Here is a 21,155-nt window from a genome sequence, read left to right on the forward strand (position 1 = left end):
ATTAATTACTACCTTAGATCTGAATCAAAATCATAATCTATAGTGACAGAACATGGAGTTACAGTAAAAAGAAAAAAAGTTTCAAAAAGTTTTTATTCCTTTATTACATTAATATATAGATGTAGAAAAGTCTATTAGATAAACAGCTTAATTTTAAAAATTATAATAGAAATTATTGTAATATTTCCTTTGAATATTGAACAAGTTAACTACTTAATAAAGAATGCAAAAAAAGTTAACATCTAAATTTTTTTAAGAAATAAGAACTTAAATTTATAGTGTCAAAGTATTTCATAAGTAAATTTCCTTTCTAAGATAAAGTGCAATATTTTATCATTATTTTCAGAAAATGAAAATTGACAATCTCATTCATTATAGGCCAATACTTATAAATTTAGTTTTCTATCTTCTGAATTTATTAATACACACTCAAAGATTCTATTCAGAAAAAATTAAAGCATATATATTAATACTTTTGAACACAAAGTCCTTCTCAAAAAAGAGGAACCACCATTTATTAACTTTGTGTTCCAGACATTACACTTTTGGCAACTGACCTTCCCTTTTAGGCTAATGGCCGCCAAACAGTCCTTTAAAAGCAAAAACACATATCCAATTAAAAATACAGTAGAGCATCGATTATCTGACTCAATTGGGGACTCAGGTTGGTCAGATAAACGAAAAAATCGGATAACCGAAAAGAATGAAAAAAGTACATTATTAGTATAGTATATCCCATGTAATTAGTATATTAGTATATTGCTATTAACCAACTTTGCGTTGAATTTTAATCGATGTTAAGCCTAACAAATATTTTTTTAAAAATAATAATCGTCGCTATTGTATTGTTAAAAATTGTTTTAAAATTATTTTATTGCTCACAAAACAAACAACCATTCATAATTAGAAAATTAAGTCTCGTTTAAATACTGGCCTCCCTTCAATGGTCGAGCCAGTGTTGCCAGCTAAAACACGCAAAAATTTAACAAAAATAATATTAAAATAGCCAAGTCATAGCCAAATATTATAGTGTCACATCACTAGTGGACATTTGAAATTTGCCGACTAGAATGGTCGGTTAACCAATGTGATGATTAATCGGGGTTGGATAATCGATGCTCTACTGTATAAACATTTTTAAAAAACAGGAACTGGTGATGTATGGATGCCAAAAGTATAATGTCTGGAACACAAAGTTAATAAATGGTGGTTCCTCTTTTTTGGGAAGGACTTTGTGTTCAAAAATATTAATCATAATTGTTGCCATCAAATGAAGATCTACAAAAATACATAGATACATGTAGATTAAGTATGAAGAAAAATTACACTACTTATTTAAAGCTAAAAACATTAAATATACTTAATTCATGGATCATTAATTCCTAATTTTCTTTTAAAAGACATGCTATATGAACCCATTCCTGGGACAAATAGCAAATTGTCCCATAGCAAATTTTGTTATAGAAACAAACGACAAAGCCAAAATTAAACTTTACAAATTTTGAGCATTCAAGTAACAATACACTGATGATTTAGAACTATCAAAAATATTAGGTTAAGCTGTCCATGAAAGTGAATTTAGCCAAAAGAAAATAAAGCATTACAACTTATATTTATAGAATAATGCAATGCAAAATGTTAAATTTTTGACATGCTACTTATCTATTTGGCATCTTGAATCTTAAATATCTTTATAAAGAAATTAGTTTAAGTGTTCATAATTGTAAAGTATTTTATAGATCCATGAATAAAGCAACTTGAAAATTGAAAAGTAAGTCTGGGAAAAACCACCACAGTATGAAGTCTGATCATCTTAATAGTTTAGTATGCACTTTTAATATATCTCTTTTCATACTAAAAATAGTGTTAACTTCACACAGCTAAATCCTCAGTACATAACTACTGAAAAGGTCTTAATTATTGTATAATTAAAAAAAAATATGTTCAAGGATAATCATTTTTTTTTTCTTAATTTCTTCTGTTCTTAATTTGCATTACAAAATTATGCATAGAAAGTTTGAGTTTTTAAGTTAAGCAATTAGAAAAATGAATCAAAACACTTAGTAATCTTCATTATGATTAATGAATATAAAATCAGTACATTGTATAATTTTAAAAAAAATTGTTAATGCTACTAAAAAAATACTCCTATAAACTTATTTAATTTCATTTTGTTTATGGTAAAAAGGTTAATACAGCTTATATAGATCATAAAAATTCACTTACTGATATTTTTTTAATCATTTGTGATATCTCACAAGTATTTAATAAAACTTAAATTTATCTCAATGGATGCTTTGATAAAGCTAACAAAAAAAAAACAAGTGTCANTCCATGCTGAAATGAGGTATGGTTTACAAAGAATTTATGTGAGTTTTTTGGTTTTATTTGTGTCCTGTTAAATATTTTTATATATATTTAGTTAACTGAAGAGGGGCTGATGCCCGAAACGTTGATGTATGGAAAAAACGTTCTAACTAAATAAAAGATTCAACTAGCCCAGTGTTGAAAAAAACGTCACTTCATTGTGCCTGTACACAAATAGGTCAATAAGCACAAATTATTCAAATGCACATAATACTGTTTTATTCAAACATAACATTTTAACATATCTTGCAATTTTAAGCTATCAGAGTTAAATTTAAGATCAGAACATGGTAATAAAAGAATAGTCATTTGATATCATTTGTTTCAAACCATATCACAAGTTTACATTAGTTCTAAACAAATCCCATCCCCTAACTTACTACTGAACCCAAATGAGGTTATATTACAGTAATCCATCAAGATCAGTACATAAACAGAGCATTGAAATAACTAATTTTCTTCAGGGAGAGGGAGAAAACTAAAGATTCTTAATGTTTTCATTTGAAAACTGATTTGTCATTATTTAATGAATGCAATCAGATAAAAAATATTTATGGAAATTGTGAATGATTGTCTCACATTCAAGTACCCATTAGTTGTTTGGCAACAGGAAACAAAAAAATTAATTTAAAAAACAAGTAATAAATTATTAAATAACAAAAAAATATGTATAAAATTATTGATATGTGATTTATAAAACAAACTGTTTCATATTTGATTGTTAAATACTTACATTTTAGAGTAAAAAAAAAAATCTAAATATACTTTCTGTTAATCACACTAATAGAATATATCAATAAACTACAATAAAAATTTCATAATAATTTCTAATACATAAATTTCAAATACCTTCCAGTTGTTGTAATGACTATAATTGCTGAAGCCAAGCATTTCATGGATGCACTGACAGCAGCAATTGCCAGTGTATGAGTGGAATCAGTAGGAACTGGAGTTTTAGCAGTAAGTTCTGTAAAGACATGTCTATGGAAGACAGCAGCTTCTGCTTCTACACATATTGCAGCCATTACTCTCACTGCATGTAGAGGATAATCTCCTTTGGCGGTTTCTCCAGACAACATTACGCAATCGGCTCCATCCAAAACGGCATTAGCGACGTCAGATCCTTCTGCACGAGTTGGTCTTGGTTTCTTAACCATGCTTTCTAACATCTGTAGAAGAAATTTTTATAAAGATTATAAAATAATGAATTCAGAGTATAAAATTCAAAATTAAAACTTTTTTTTGTCAAAATTCTGTTTAATTTAGTAAAAATAAATTCAATATGTAAACATGACAAAAATATTTTAGTTGTAGATATGAAAGCTTAATTACTTTCCAAGTTCGGCTTCTTCAGTTTGATTTTTTTTTTTTAAATACTTTGAAAATATTGCTCATATCTACTTCAGACTATAAAAATGGAATGTTATCATTATGAAGTTCTTAAACCATATTTAATACTTGAACAATTTTTAGTTTTAGTTACAAAATGAATACTAAAAAAGAAATTTAAGATGTTTAAAACTTATTACAGAAAATTGCTAACATTTTTGTAAATTGTAGAAAATAGGTACAGTAGAGTCCCTGAAACTCAACTTAATATAGACTAAGGTGATGAGTTACCATAAATGAAATGTTTTACAGAAGAGTCTAAATAGTGAAATTTTAATCTAAAGTGTAGTATAAGTATTAATTTTGTGGACTAAATTTACAAAAAGTTAAAAACTACTCTATCAAATTTTATTATTATAAATGGTCAGACATTTGACAATCATTTATGAAGATGTAGCTTTTTCAATCATTTAGTTTTTCTAGCAACGCATAAAAAGTAAATTTTATTCTTCATTGAATCATCTAATATATTTAACAAATATATTGAAAAGGTAAAAAAAGAAATCTGTTTAGTTGGTATAGCTAAGAGTTTAATTAAGGCCATCCATGAGAATCAATTAGCGGGACACTGGGGGTATCTAAAACAGTTAAATTAGTAGAGGGGGGATTTTGTGAGGAATTTGAAGAAGGTAGTCGAAGAGGTGATAAGAAATTGTGAGAAGTGCCAACATTATAATATCCAGAGGGAAGGCCTCTCCTTCAAGAAAATGAAAAGGCGAGCATCCCACTCCAAAAGGTGCTATTGATATCATTGGCCTCATCAACTTCACCAAATGCGGCAATTGGTTTATCCTGGTGATTGCAGACGTATGCACACACTTCATGGAAGCCCATCCAATTAAGGATCAAACTGCATGGTCTATTAGTAATTTAATATTCGACAAGGTTATTTGTAAGTACGGGGTTCCCAAAGTGATTGTATCAGACCGCAGAACCAACTTTTTGTCATCCCTTTTTGCCGATTGCTGTGAATGGTTGGGAATACGGAGGAATATAACTACGACCTATTGCTCATGTGCCAATGGGATGTGCAAAAGGGCTAATAAATCACTAATTGAAAGGATTTCCAAGACTTCTGGTGAAGGTACCCTGGAGTGGGATGATCTCATTGCCCCTGCTTGCTTTGCTTATAATAACTCCCATCACTCCGCTTTGAATGAGTCACCTGCCTTCCTTCTGTTCGGCACAGATCCGCAAACCCATGCTTTCAGTTGTATGACAAGCCAAATGACTACTAATGAATGTAAGTCACACCTTCTAACTAAATTGCATGTGTTAAAGGACTTAGCTGGTAAGCAAGCCTGCATTAGGCAGAAAAGGAATAAAGACTATCCTAACAAGGGGAAGAAATTATTGTCCTTCAGTGAGGGGCAAAAGTTATGGGTTCGGCAAAAGGAAAAGAAGAAGAATAAGTTCTCCCCTAACTATTTGGGGCCATTCTGGATAACAAAAGTGATAAATCCAACCACGTATAGAGTGGAGGGGTGCAATAAACAGGATGTAGATACTGTATATGTCAATAGACTAAAATTATGCTATGGGTTGGATCAGACCAGTTATAGGAGAAAACCTAGGGAGAGGGAGGTTGAGAGTGTTGATCTATGTGAAGACGAGGAGGGCGTTGACATGCACCTGGTGGAACGTTGTAAGGTTGAAGGGAGTGTCAGTTACCAGTGATAGGTCTGAACATCAAGGTGAGGAGACGGTTCAAGATGCTAGGCTGTACAATCTAAGGGAAAGGAAGATCGATTTCCGAAAGTTGCATTTCGGGCATTGATTTAAAAAGAGGGAGATATATAGTGATCGGTCACTATTATTATTAGTTTTACATTTTTGTTTGTGTGTATATATATCTTGTTGTTTTTCTGTGTTGGTATTCAAAGTATTGTCGCATGGGTGAGTTGTTTCATGATACCGTATCCTCTTTTGACGGGTGTTTGTAAGCAGAAAGAGGATTGGTCGGCTTTGTACCACGTGAATGTAACCATAGTCCCAGATGGCAGGCATTATAAATCGCAATGCCACATGTTAGAGAGGATCTTTTTTCTTCTGGTTTTTCCGTTGGTCGGCTCACTACCTGGACAGGGGATCGTTTGAACTTCTGATGATGAGATGAGGATTGTCACTCATCGTAGAGAAAGGGACAATTCAACAACAAAATAAATAAAAGGAAAATCGCCTTGCATCCGCACAGAAGATTGGATCTTTATCTAAGTTTCCTTACCAAGAGAAAGTACTATTTAAGTTGAATATATAACAAACATTACTTCATTGTGAAGAAGGTAAGGATAATAATAATTCCTCTCCTGTTTATACAAACTACACATGGCTTGGAAAAAAAGGCCAACCGTGGGAGAGATATCATGGAATAATTGATGGTTGCCCGGAAAAATGTGTATTGTGCATCTTATGTGATTTGTACATACTTGTGTATATATATATATATACACACATTTATTTAAATTGGTATTTTTCACTCTGATATAATTGTCGGGTACATATACGTTATTAGGCCTCACCAGCATATTGCATTGTCGCAAGACAGGTTAACTGTAGCTGTTATAACAGATGTTGTGTATCAATGATCCTAAGTAATATAAAGGATAATAGATATTGACCAGTTTCTGAAGTGTGCTTATTTGTAAGATCCTTTACACTCCTGCCTCAACATAATGTGGGAACATTTTGTTGTTCCGTTCGGCACTACAGTGGTTTGCGTCAATCAATACCTTTATTTTTTCTTCATCAGTTTCAACTGGCTTTCCAGAACATGGTGCATTTTCAATATCAAAATTGCTGGAACGAAATTTTGCAAACCAGCTTTGCCATTGTTGTTCTGTCAACACATCTCTGTACACATCACACAATTTTTTTTCTTGCTTGAACAGCATTCTTACTAGTGATTGCATTACCAGTATACCAGTAAATTAGAAAAATTATACCCTGGTAAATTTATCAGTAATTAATTTTTTACTGGTATTTCAGTTTTAAAAAAACCTCTTAATTAACTTGATATTTATTTTCCTAAAATTTCCACCAGAACTACCCATGGGAAGAAGATTTCTTTTTTGTCTCCCCCATACCATAGCAAGAAAACAGTGCAAGTGGTGATGGGTCATTCCATTTGTAATTTAAGGTTATTAAAAGGAATTTTCTAGTCTTTTATAACTTGATTGCTTGTATTATACTCCAAAAATAGGTCTTGATTTTGGAGTACCCAGAAAATAACCCAGAAAATTGAACAAATATAAGTTACACAAAATATCTAATAATGTTAACAAAAATATAATTTTGAATGAGATTGTAGAAACAATCAAGCACTTATCAGAAAATGAAAATAAATTATGAAGAGATGTTCATTACTTACTACACTATCAACTTTTCACGTCAACATGAGAACAAAGTGCACAATAGAAAAGTCAAATTTAACAATGGAAGAGAAATTGGACTTATTCATTAAACATAAAATGAGCATAGACAGTGATAACAGTAATATAAGTAAGTTTAAAAGTGTGAAAAACATAGTTTAAAAAGAAATGAATTATTTCTTAGAGCAAAAAAACAAGGAACGTATCTTAAAAAGGTTTTCAATGCTCTAATAACAGTACGTCCAACTAGTATATTGATTCTGAGAGAGCTTTTTCTAATGCAGCTGCCATTTGTACAAAATTAGATCTACATAGATAATACATATAGGCTCTCATTGTCTAATGTTTGTTAAAAGCCTACTTTCAAAATAAAGAAAAACATTATCAGCATTACTTCAATGTTTCTTATGTGGTGATAATTGCTATTACAAGAATTGTTTGTCTAAACTGATAGAAAACTTGAAAATAAATGGTTATCCAATAATTCTGTCAGTAATTCAGTTTCATTTTAAATCATTTGTTAATACGAATTTACCTGTAAATTACAGATAAACCGATAATCCCGAATATAATTACCAAATTACTGGTAATATAATACCTGGTAAATTTGCAATCACTAATTCTTACCTTTTCAGTAATAAAAAAGCAAAATATGCCAAAAAGGCTGCTTTCAATTTTCCATATTTGATTGGGGGAAAAAACCACAATTGCAAAGAATGAAACAAAATTTTTTACAAATAAGCCTTGAAACGTCAGCTGTCAAAATATATGGCGACAATACAATTTAAAATGAAACTGGTGGATAAAAATACAACTAATCCCTCTGGTGGTAAAAAACAAAATTACTTTCCAAACAACCCAATAATTGGTAACACAGCTACATAAATTGTGGATTATAGTCCTAATCTGAGTCATTTTTGCTCCAAATTTTTATAAACCAAAACAAAACTTAGCACAAGTTGGTAGTCTCATTTCCTAAAGTGTATACATCATTTGCTTCTTCTGTTATAGATTCAGCTTCAGAGAAACTACCTATATAATTATATAATTGTCTTATAAAAAGTTAAAAAAAATTTTCAAATTTTATGATCCACTGCTCAGTTTTTATAAAAAGAAAAACAAGTATAATTGAGAAAAACTCAATGGCAAGTATTGCCACCTCTAGATCCATCTTTGTTTGTTCTAATAACTGATATGTCATTCCAGGATCATACTACTATAAAATTCACAACCAAATTCAAAACTATAATGTTAATAACAATACAATTTTTCATTATCAGCAGTGAATTATCACTAAAAAAAATATGTTAAAGACTGGAAGTGATCTTAGCCAGATTTAAATGCAAGAAATAAATTCTTGAATGCTAAAATCCATATGTTACTACATCAAAATTAAAATGTATTAAGTATTTTAACTTATTTTTGAAACAAAACATTAAATAACTGCTAACAATATCTGATTTCCGTAAATGGATTCATATGCTTTCTTCAGCAAATAACAGTAAATACTAAAACTTAAAAATGATTATTAAATAAAACTGAAAAGTTTATAAGAATCTCTTGGTGAAGGTCTAATTTACTTTAAGTATTAAATTTCTATATTTTTAAATTAAAATTAGTTCCAAATTTCAATTTTGGAATTTACACTTGAAATTGTTTCTTCTTTGTACTATTTTATTTTTTCCTCCTGTTGTCAAACTTCGTAATACCAGATACTGTAACTTGTAAAAAGATTCCCTAATTCTATTTGAAAAATTAAGTGTAACATTAAAATTGTTCAGAAATTATTACAAGAAATTAAAACTAAGTGTAACAGAAATATTTGATATATCTTCTGAAGTTAAGCTTCAACTCCATTAACATGTTTGAATTCCATAAATGTCCTTTGGAGTCAAAAAACATTTAATCCAGAAATAAAATTGACTTGTATAAACTAAGCAAATTATATAAAATATTTCAAATTCAATAAATATTTATTCACAACTAAGTTTAATAGTAAGAGGACAAACTCAAATCTAAAAACAACAAAAACTTATTACTTAAGTAGAAATGTTATTTTTACCTAGCAAAAACAACAAAAAGCTATTCAACACACAACAACATTGCTAAAAGAACTGAACCAAATTTTGCTTGACATCAGGACAAAAGACAGACTGCCGACTAACATCTCATATCTAATAAAATAACTTACAGATAAGATAATTTGTTGTTGTTCTTGATTAGCTGTGATGAAAGCAGTTAGAGGATTATCCTGTTGTAAAAACAAATTCCACACACTTGAATAATCATATACATAATACTTGAATAAAATCAATTTTAATTTCTTTTTATTATTTCTGCACCTGAAAAATATCTGCAAGTTTTGTTATTAATTTGCAATGACTCATTAATTACTACCTTAGATCTGAATCAAAATCATAATCTATAGTGACAGAACATGGAGTTACAGTAAAAAGAAAAAAAGTTTCAAAAAGTTTTTATTCCTTTATTACATTAATATATAGATGTAGAAAAGTCTATTAGATAAACAGCTTAATTTTAAAAATTATAATAGAAATTATTGTAATATTTCCTTTGAATATTGAACAAGTTAACTACTTAATAAAGAATGCAAAAAAAGTTAACATCTAAATTTTTTTAAGAAATAAGAACTTAAATTTATAGTGTCAAAGTATTTCATAAGTAAATTTCCTTTCTAAGATAAAGTGCAATATTTTATCATTATTTTCAGAAAATGAAAATTGACAATCTCATTCATTATAGGCCAATACTTATAAATTTAGTTTTCTATCTTCTGAATTTATTAATACACACTCAAAGATTCTATTCAGAAAAAATTAAAGCATATATATTAATACTTTTGAACACAAAGTCCTTCTCAAAAAAGAGGAACCACCATTTATTAACTTTGTGTTCCAGACATTACACTTTTGGCAACTGACCTTCCCTTTTAGGCTAATGGCCGCCAAACAGTCCTTTAAAAGCAAAAACACATATCCAATTAAAAATACAGTAGAGCATCGATTATCTGACTCAATTGGGGACTCAGGTTGGTCAGATAAACGAAAAAATCGGATAACCGAAAAGAATGAAAAAAGTACATTATTAGTATAGTATATCCCATGTAATTAGTATATTAGTATATTGCTATTAACCAACTTTGCGTTGAATTTTAATCGATGTTAAGCCTAACAAATATTTTTTTAAAAATAATAATCGTCGCTATTGTATTGTTAAAAATTGTTTTAAAATTATTTTATTGCTCACAAAACAAACAACCATTCATAATTAGAAAATTAAGTCTCGTTTAAATACTGGCCTCCCTTCAATGGTCGAGCCAGTGTTGCCAGCTAAAACACGCAAAAATTTAACAAAAATAATATTAAAATAGCCAAGTCATAGCCAAATATTATAGTGTCACATCACTAGTGGACATTTGAAATTTGCCGACTAGAATGGTCGGTTAACCAATGTGACGATTAATCGGGGTTGGATAATCGATGCTCTACTGTATAAACATTTTTAAAAAACAGGAACTGGTGATGTATGGATGCCAAAAGTATAATGTCTGGAACACAAAGTTAATAAATGGTGGTTCCTCTTTTTTGGGAAGGACTTTGTGTTCAAAAATATTAATCATAATTGTTGCCATCAAATGAAGATCTACAAAAATACATAGATACATGTAGATTAAGTATGAAGAAAAATTACACTACTTATTTAAAGCTAAAAACATTAAATATACTTAATTCATGGATCATTAATTCCTAATTTTCTTTTAAAAGACATGCTATATGAACCCATTCCTGGGACAAATAGCAAATTGTCCCATAGCAAATTTTGTTATAGAAACAAACGACAAAGCCAAAATTAAACTTTACAAATTTTGAGCATTCAAGTAACAATACACTGATGATTTAGAACTATCAAAAATATTAGGTTAAGCTGTCCATGAAAGTGAATTTAGCCAAAAGAAAATAAAGCATTACAACTTATATTTATAGAATAATGCAATGCAAAATGTTAAATTTTTGACATGCTACTTATCTATTTGGCATCTTGAATCTTAAATATCTTTATAAAGAAATTAGTTTAAGTGTTCATAATTGTAAAGTATTTTATAGATCCATGAATAAAGCAACTTGAAAATTGAAAAGTAAGTCTGGGAAAAACCACCACAGTATGAAGTCTGATCATCTTAATAGTTTAGTATGCACTTTTAATATATCTCTTTTCATACTAAAAATAGTGTTAACTTCACACAGCTAAATCCTCAGTACATAACTACTGAAAAGGTCTTAATTATTGTATAATTAAAAAAAAATATGTTCAAGGATAATCATTTTTTTTTTCTTAATTTCTTCTGTTCTTAATTTGCATTACAAAATTATGCATAGAAAGTTTGAGTTTTTAAGTTAAGCAATTAGAAAAATGAATCAAAACACTTAGTAATCTTCATTATGATTAATGAATATAAAATCAGTACATTGTATAATTTTAAAAAAAATTGTTAATGCTACTAAAAAAATACTCCTATAAACTTATTTAATTTCATTTTGTTTATGGTAAAAAGGTTAATACAGCTTATATAGATCATAAAAATTCACTTACTGATATTTTTTTAATCATTTGTGATATCTCACAAGTATTTAATAAAACTTAAATTTATCTCAATGGATGCTTTGATAAAGCTAACAAAAAAAAACAAAAGTCAAAATTTATAATTTTTCTTATAGCAGATTTATATTGTAGAATTACTTAATTCAAGCAATTAATGCCAAACACCACTTACATAAGCCTATACTCTAAATAATCTATTAAAAAAAATTAATACCTACATTGAAAGTAATCCAATGAATAGTTAAATGAGGATATAATCAGAATGAAAATTCACCAACATTTAACCAATCAATGTTTAATATCAAGGAGTATTTTAAACCATAACATTAAGAATATGTATTTGCAATGTAAAGCCTTGTATGAATTTGATCTTAATAGATTAATACTTGAACAAAAATCTATCTTCTAAGATAAGTTACTAGAATTGTACATTTTTATTTCAAAAACATTTTATTTTGATAGCAAACATCTAATGAAAAATCTTAAATAATACTTTATGTTTTTAATAATTACTGTTTTAAATATTTTATTATTAAGATTCAAATTAGATTCTAAATATTTCTAAAAGAATTTCCTGATATGATAGATTATTATCTGCATTCGTTAGATGTTTAAATTCGGCATTCAAAATTCATATAAGGAAAACAGATTAACACTACACAATGTTTAATTTTAAAATTTAGAGAATAATTCAAATCTGAATCATTTGGATAAGATGATAGATAATAAACACAACACTACAAATGGGATATCAATATAAAGTAATATTCAAAATCATTCAGATCAGATAACGAAAAACAGTATTTAATAAAATATATTTTGTAAATACTAAAATGCTACAAATTATAGCACTAATATTGTTTATGTTAAATGGCATTCTGAATTTGCCTCTTGGTTTAAATCGCAATTCATTTCATTAAAATTTGCTGCAAACTAAAAGCTTACAAATAAGTGGCACTTATTGCCTTCAATAGGAGGTAATCAAATGACTATCTCAAACAAGTAGCCAAGTAATAGTAAATGAATTTATTTAATATAAAAAAATGAACAGATCTAGAATTAGCTTAACACTGTTTTCGTAAAAGAACCATTTTATAAATAAAAAAAATATTTTTTGATAAAAATTAAATTAGAAAAAAATTATTATTTTAGAAGTTGAACATAAACACCTGTAGGGTGTTTTTTCCTCTGATTTAAAGTTCAAAATATATATTTAAATAAGTAGAATTCTTTCAGATAAAAATGTAGTTAATATATTTCATTAAATACAATAAAGTTAAATAATAATTAATAAAGTTAAAAAAAGTAACTGTTTATATTAAGACTGAATGGTATGTTTCAAAAATTAAAAATACCAAAAAACTGGCCAAATGTTTTTTAGCAGATTTTTTAAAGTAATTACCTGTGTAGCACAAATAACAGGTTTACCCAGCATATTGCATTTAGCAATCATCATTTTTTGTGCCAGAAAAACTTTTTCTGGAGGTATTTCAATTCCTAAATCACCACGAGCACACATGATTCCATCACTTTCATGAATAATTTCATCTATCCTAGTCAACAAAAAGAATTCAGATAAAAACATTTAAAATTTTCCAAAAAACACATTTAGATAAAATTAAAAAAACAACTTACTTAACAACACCTTCATGGTTTTCAACCTTGGATAAAATTAGTATGTCCTTTCCTTTTTCTCCAAGTATTTGACGTATCTCTCTTACACCCTCACCATTTCGAATGAATGATGCAAAAACCATATCAACCTAAAAAATAAACACAAAGCCAAATTAGTAATTAAAATTACATTGTAATTAAATAATTTCTAAAAAATCAACATTAAGAAAATTCAGAATTCAGTGTTTTACAATAATAATAAAAAAACAATATTAGTCATACAAATACATCAACATCAAAAACCCAATAGTTACATATTAAATCCAAACAATTGTCATATCTATCTGGAATTGAAGATCAGACAAAAGTCTGGATAGTGTAATTGGGAACATGACTGCACGGTAAGCAGGATAAGCAGGAGTTGCAGTTTGAATCCTGCTTTGGGCAGATTTTCTTCCAGAACCTTCTAAATTATTAATTATAATTAATAAATTTAGCAAAAGATGGCACCTAAGACCTGCTTCTAGTGCCAAATTACTTAGCATTTAAATTACTAATAGTAGTAGTAATATAGCCCAATATAATCCAGCAATTGTTTAGCTTGATTATTTGAACAGTTAATTAACAAATCATTGAAACGTTAGATTTAATCAATTTAAATACATTGTAACCTTCTCAATTTTAATTTGTAAAAAAGTACTAGTATTTCACTGCAAAAACAAACATGTTCATATATACCACTTTGAAGCAATTATTATCGATTACATCTAAGAGGAAATAAATATAGTAAAACATTTATAGGTATATTAAACTGCTACACATTGTTTTACATTATGCTGGATGAAATTTTTGAACACACACTAACTTAAGTTTAAAAAATTGCTCTAACATAATAAATATCTCACTTAAGAGTTAAATGAAATTTTTACAACACTATTCATTATTTAATACAAATATACTTTCTTACATATACATAGTAAAATTATTATAATGAAAGGGTTATCACACATAAAACTATTAATGACTTATATACAAGGGCAGGGAAGGGCAGCTGGCCACTAGAAGAAAAATTAAAGTGTAGTAATTGACACACAGCACAGACATCAATTTAGTATCAGTTTGTATAATGAATATTGTGACTTGACTAAAGCCATCAAATCTTAGAACTATTTTGCTGCTATTCTCGCACTCAAAGAAACTATGAGTTGCTCCCCTCTAGTTCAAACCCTGGGTATGCCACTGCTTATATATCTTCTAAAATGCATTTTGGACCCTGGTGTTAATGGACCTCACCAGTTAAATATCTTTTAAACATAAGGCAAAAAAAAAAAAAAAACATCCTAAAAATTATTACAAGACTCACATTTAAAACAATAAAATTATAAAACCATTAACCAGTAAAACATTTAAATCTTATGCTTAGCTGTCAACAGCTTTACAATTGTACAGTGAACATTTTGATAATATATTGTACAACCCAGTGGGTTATCTAAAATGGGTGTTGTTTCACAGATGTTGCTGTCAGAGCTTTATGATTTAATTACTTCTCGTACTTAACTTCATTCACTGTTACATAAACTAGAATTTTGTATTCACTTTCATACTTTGTTTCAGCTAGTCAGTCATTTTAGGAATTTTGGAAAAATTTTAAATTTATGAATTGATTCTTTTTACAATTTTTCACAACAAATGAAACAAATTCAATAAAATAAAAATTTTACAATTTGTGCACTTTTTTCGTTTACAAATGATCATAAAAAAAGTGTCTAACATAATAGATATAAAAAGGACCATGATCACAAATTACTTAACCAGGTTTCTTGGCACTAATTTCCAAATTTATTACTAAATTTAAGAAGTGTCAATATTTGTAATGTGGTTTCAAAATCTTATTCTTTAAATTTACAATTTAAGTATATATGTTTTGGTAAACATGCTATAAAATATTCAAATTGGAATGAGAATAATAGAGTATTTGAAGAACAGCATATATAATAAAATTATGAAATATTCTGTATATATCTTCTCTAGCATATATTAAGTAGACTGAAAAGACAGACAAATTGAAGAGTTAAGACTTAAATTTTTCATATTAGTTTGCAAATTCATATAAATTTTTTGTAAACATGGATATAAATAATGAGGTGGTCTTAATTTTTAATCATACAAAATACATAAATGAATTGGTTTTTTTTAAGTTTTTATAATTATTTTCTAGAATTATCAATTGACAAAGAATGTAAATAATTTTTCCCCCTTTCAAACTATCATGTGAGCACTAAGGCGGCCTTTATATCAAGCTCATTATAGTTTGGCCCACAACTAAACAACCAGGTGGCAAGAGAAAGACCACCCCAAGAAATTTCTGGGGATGTTTTGACCCCCTGGATTCAATTTTAGGTCTCCAGAGTAGCAGAACAACACTTTGCATTTGATGGCCGGATGGCCAAATGATTAAAGTATTATGATTTCCTAACAAAATGAGGTAACATTTGATTCAAAAGATTCATTTAGTATTTTATACAGAAAATGTAAAACTCACATCTTGTTCAATTCCAAAAAGAAGATCATCTTTATCTTTTTCTGATACAGCTGGGAGATCAACAATTGCNCAAATTTTATGATCCACTGCTCAGTTTTTATAAAAAGAAAAACAAGTATAATTGAGAAAAACTCAATGGCAAGTATTGCCACCTCTAGATCCATCTTTGTTTGTTCTAATAACTGATATGTCATTCCAGGATCATACTACTATAAAATTCACAACCAAATTCAAAACTATAATGTTAATAACAATACAATTTTTCATTATCAGCAGTGAATTATCACTAAAAAAAATATGTTAAAGACTGGAAGTGATCTTAGCCAGATTTAAATGCAAGAAATAAATTCTTGAATGCTAAAATCCATATGTTACTACATCAAAATTAAAATGTATTAAGTATTTTAACTTATTTTTGAAACAAAACATTAAATAACTGCTAACAATATCTGATTTCCGTAAATGGATTCATATGCTTTCTTCAGCAAATAACAGTAAATACTAAAACTTAAAAATGATTATTAAATAAAACTGAAAAGTTTATAAGAATCTCTTGGTGAAGGTCTAATTTACTTTAAGTATTAAATTTCTATATTTTTAAATTAAAATTAGTTCCAAATTTCAATTTTGGAATTTACACTTGAAATTGTTTCTTCTTTGTACTATTTTATTTTTTCCTCCTGTTGTCAAACTTCGTAATACCAGATACTGTAACTTGTAAAAAGATTCCCTAATTCTATTTGAAAAATTAAGTGTAACATTAAAATTGTTCAGAAATTATTACAAGAAATTAAAACTAAGTGTAACAGAAATATTTGATATATCTTCTGAAGTTAAGCTTCAACTCCATTAACATGTTTGAATTCCATAAATGTCCTTTGGAGTCAAAAAACATTTAATCCAGAAATAAAATTGACTTGTATAAACTAAGCAAATTATATAAAATATTTCAAATTCAATAAATATTTATTCACAACTAAGTTTAATAGTAAGAGGACAAACTCAAATCTAAAAACAACAAAAACTTATTACTTAAGTAGAAATGTTATTTTTACCTAGCAAAAACAACAAAAAGCTATTCAACACACAACAACATTGCTAAAAGAACTGAACCAAATTTTGCTTGACATCAGGACAAAAGACAGACTGCCGACTAACATCTCATATCTAATAAAATAACTTACAGATAAGATAATTTGTTGTTGTTCTTGATTAGTGCAAGTGGTGATGGGTCATTCCATTTGTAATTTAAGGTTATTAGAAGGAATTTTCTAGTCTTTTTATAACTTGATTGCTTGTATTATACTCCAAAAATAGGTCTTGATTTTGGAGTACCCAGAAAATAACCCAGAAAATTGAACAAATATAAGTTACACAAAATATCTAATAATGTTAACAAAAATATAATTTTGAATGAGATTGTAGAAACAATCAAGCACTTATCAGAAAATGAAAATAAATTATGAAGAGATGTTCATTACTTACTACACTATCAACTTTTCACGTCAACATGAGAACAAAGTGCACAATAGAAAAGTCAAATTTAACAATGGAAGAGAAATTGGACTTATTCATTAAACATAAAATGAGCATAGACAGTGATAACAGTAATATAAGTAAGTTTAAAAGTGTGAAAAACATAGTTTAAAAAGAAATGAATTATTTCTTAGAGCAAAAAAACAAGGAACGTATCTTAAAAAGGTTTTCAATGCTCTAATAACAGTACGTCCAACTAGTATATTGATTCTGAGAGAGCTTTTTCTAATGCAGCTGCCATTTGTACAAAATTAGATCTACATAGATAATACATATAGGCTCTCATTGTCTAATGTTTGTTAAAAGCCTACTTTCAAAATAAAGAAAAACATTATCAGCATTACTTCAATGTTTCTTATGTGGTGATAATTGCTATTACAAGAATTGTTTGTCTAAACTGATAGAAAACTTGAAAATAAATGGTTATCCAATAATTCTGTCAGTAATTCAGTTTCATTTTAAATCATTTGTTAATACGAATTTACCTGTAAATTACAGATAAACCGATAATCCCAAATATAATTACCAAATTACTGGTAATATAATACCTGGTAAATTTGCAATCACTAATTCTTACCTTTTCAGTAATAAAAAAGCAAAATATGCCAAAAAGGCTGCTTTCAATTTTCCATATTTGATTGGGGGAAAAAACCACAATTGCAAAGAATGAAACAAAATTTTTTACAAATAAGCCTTGAAACGTCAGCTGTCAAAATATATGGCGACAATACAATTTAAAATGAAACTGGTGGATAAAAATACAACTAATCCCTCTGGTGGTAAAAAACAAAATTACTTTCCAAACAACCCAATAATTGGTAACACAGCTACATAAATTGTGGATTATAGTCCTAATCTGAGTCATTTTTGCTCCAAATTTTTATAAACCAAAACAAAACTTAGCACAAGTTGGTAGTCTCATTTCCTAAAGTGTATACATCATTTGCTTCTTCTGTTATAGATTCAGCTTCAGAGAAACTACCTATATAATTATATAATTGTCTTATAAAAAGTTAAAAAAAATTTTCAAATTTTATGATCCACTGCTCAGTTTTTATAAAAAGAAAAACAAGTATAATTGAGAAAAACTCAATGGCAAGTATTGCCACCTCTAGATCCATCTTTGTTTGTTCTAATAACTGATATGTCATTCCAGGATCATACTACTATAAAATTCACAACCAAATTCAAAACTATAATGTTAATAACAATACAATTTTTCATTATCAGCAGTGAATTATCACTAAAAAAAATATGTTAAAGACTGGAAGTGATCTTAGCCAGATTTAAATGCAAGAAATAAATTCTTGAATGCTAAAATCCATATGTTACTACATCAAAATTAAAATGTATTAAGTATTTTAACTTATTTTTGAAACAAAACATTAAATAACTGCTAACAATATCTGATTTCCGTAAATGGATTCATATGCTTTCTTCAGCAAATAACAGTAAATACTAAAACTTAAAAATGATTATTAAATAAAACTGAAAAGTTTATAAGAATCTCTTGGTGAAGGTCTAATTTACTTTAAGTATTAAATTTCTATATTTTTAAATTAAAATTAGTTCCAAATTTCAATTTTGGAATTTACACTTGAAATTGTTTCTTCTTTGTACTATTTTATTTTTTCCTCCTGTTGTCAAACTTCGTAATACCAGATACTGTAACTTGTAAAAAGATTCCCTAATTCTATTTGAAAAATTAAGTGTAACATTAAAATTGTTCAGAAATTATTACAAGAAATTAAAACTAAGTGTAACAGAAATATTTGATATATCTTCTGAAGTTAAGCTTCAACTCCATTAACATGTTTGAATTCCATAAATGTCCTTTGGAGTCAAAAAACATTTAATCCAGAAATAAAATTGACTTGTATAAACTAAGCAAATTATATAAAATATTTCAAATTCAATAAATATTTATTCACAACTAAGTTTAATAGTAAGAGGACAAACTCAAATCTAAAAACAACAAAAACTTATTACTTAAGTAGAAATGTTATTTTTACCTAGCAAAAACAACAAAAAGCTATTCAACACACAACAACATTGCTAAAAGAACTGAACCAAATTTTGCTTGACATCAGGACAAAAGACAGACTGCCGACTAACATCTCATATCTAATAAAATAACTTACAGATAAGATAATTTGTTGTTGTTCTTGATTAGCTGTGATGAAAGCAGTTAGAGGATTATCCTGTTGTAAAAACAAATTCCACACACTTGAATAATCATATACATAATACTTGAATAAAATCAATTTTAATTTCTTTTTATTATTTCTGCACCTGAAAAATATCTGCAAGTTTTGTTATTAATTTGCAATGACTCATTAATTACTACCTTAGATCTGAATCAAAATCATAATCTATAGTGACAGAACATGGAGTTACAGTAAAAAGAAAAAAAGTTTCAAAAAGTTTTTATTCCTTTATTACATTAATATATAGATGTAGAAAAGTCTATTAGATAAACAGCTTAATTTTAAAAATTATAATAGAAATTATTGTAATATTTCCTTTGAATATTGAACAAGTTAACTACTTAATAAAGAATGCAAAAAAAGTTAACATCTAAATTTTTTTAAGAAATAAGAACTTAAATTTATAGTGTCAAAGTATTTCATAAGTAAATTTCCTTTCTAAGATAAAGTGCAATATTTTATCATTATTTTCAGAAAATGAAAATTGACAATCTCATTCATTATAGGCCAATACTTATAAATTTAGTTTTCTATCTTCTGAATTTATTAATACACACTCAAAGATTCTATTCAGAAAAAATTAAAGCATATATATTAATACTTTTGAACACAAAGTCCTTCTCAAAAAAGAGGAACCACCATTTATTAACTTTGTGTTCCAGACATTACACTTTTGGCAACTGACCTTCCCTTTTAGGCTAATGGCCGCCAAACAGTCCTTTAAAAGCAAAAACACATATCCAATTAAAAATACAGTAGAGCATCGATTATCTGACTCAATTGGGGACTCAGGTTGGTCAGATAAACGAAAAAATCGGATAACCGAAAAGAATGAAAAAAGTACATTATTAGTATAGTATATCCCATGTAATTAGTATATTAGTATATTGCTATTAACCAACTTTGCGTTGAATTTTAATCGATGTTAAGCCTAACAAATATTTTTTTAAAAATAATAATCGTCGCTATTGTATTGTTAAAAATTGTTAATTAAGCNAGTTTGGCCCACAACTAAACAACCAGGTGGCAAGAGAAAGACCACCCCAAGAAATTTCTGGGGATGTTTTGACCCCCTGGATTCAATTTTAGGTCTCCAGAGTAGCAGAACAACACTTTGCATTTGATGGCCGGATGGCCAAATGATTAAAGTATTATGATTTCATTTATATCAAGCTCATTATAGTTTGGCCCACAACTAAACAACCAGGTGGCAAGAGAAAGACCACCCCAAGAAATTTCTGGGGATGTTTTGACCCCCTGGATTCAATTTTAGGTCTCCAGAGTAGCAGAACAACACTTTGCATTTGATGGCCGGATGGCCAAATGATTAAAGTATTATGATTTCATTTATATCAAGCTCATTATAGTTTGGCCCACAACTAAACAACCAGGTGGCAAGAGAAAGACCACCCCAAGAAATTTCTGGGGATGTTTTGACCCCCTGGATTCAATTTTAGGTCTCCAGAGTAGCAGAACAACACTTTGCATTTGATGGCCGGATGGCCAAATGAT

General features: G+C 28.1%; 1 protein-coding gene across 1 annotated transcript in view; it reads right to left on the bottom strand.

Moving 5' to 3' along the window:
* Positions 1–21,155, bottom strand: part of LOC111622115 (pyruvate kinase PKM-like) — a 45,034-nt gene that overhangs the window by 13,695 nt on the left and 10,184 nt on the right. The window contains exons 8-10 of the mRNA XM_023364441.1: positions 13,380–13,507; positions 13,147–13,297; positions 3,217–3,536 (exon numbers count right to left, since the gene is read on the bottom strand). Coding sequence (XP_023220209.1) covers positions 3,217–3,536; positions 13,147–13,297; positions 13,380–13,507 — 599 coding nt within the window. The remainder of the gene's footprint in view (positions 1–3,216; positions 3,537–13,146; positions 13,298–13,379; positions 13,508–21,155) is intronic.

The sequence above is a fragment of the Centruroides sculpturatus genome, unplaced genomic scaffold (genome assembly GCF_000671375.1).
Source record: "Centruroides sculpturatus isolate CEXI.00-Female unplaced genomic scaffold, Cexi_2.0 scaffold14, whole genome shotgun sequence".
Lineage (NCBI taxonomy): Eukaryota > Metazoa > Arthropoda > Arachnida > Scorpiones > Buthidae > Centruroides > Centruroides sculpturatus.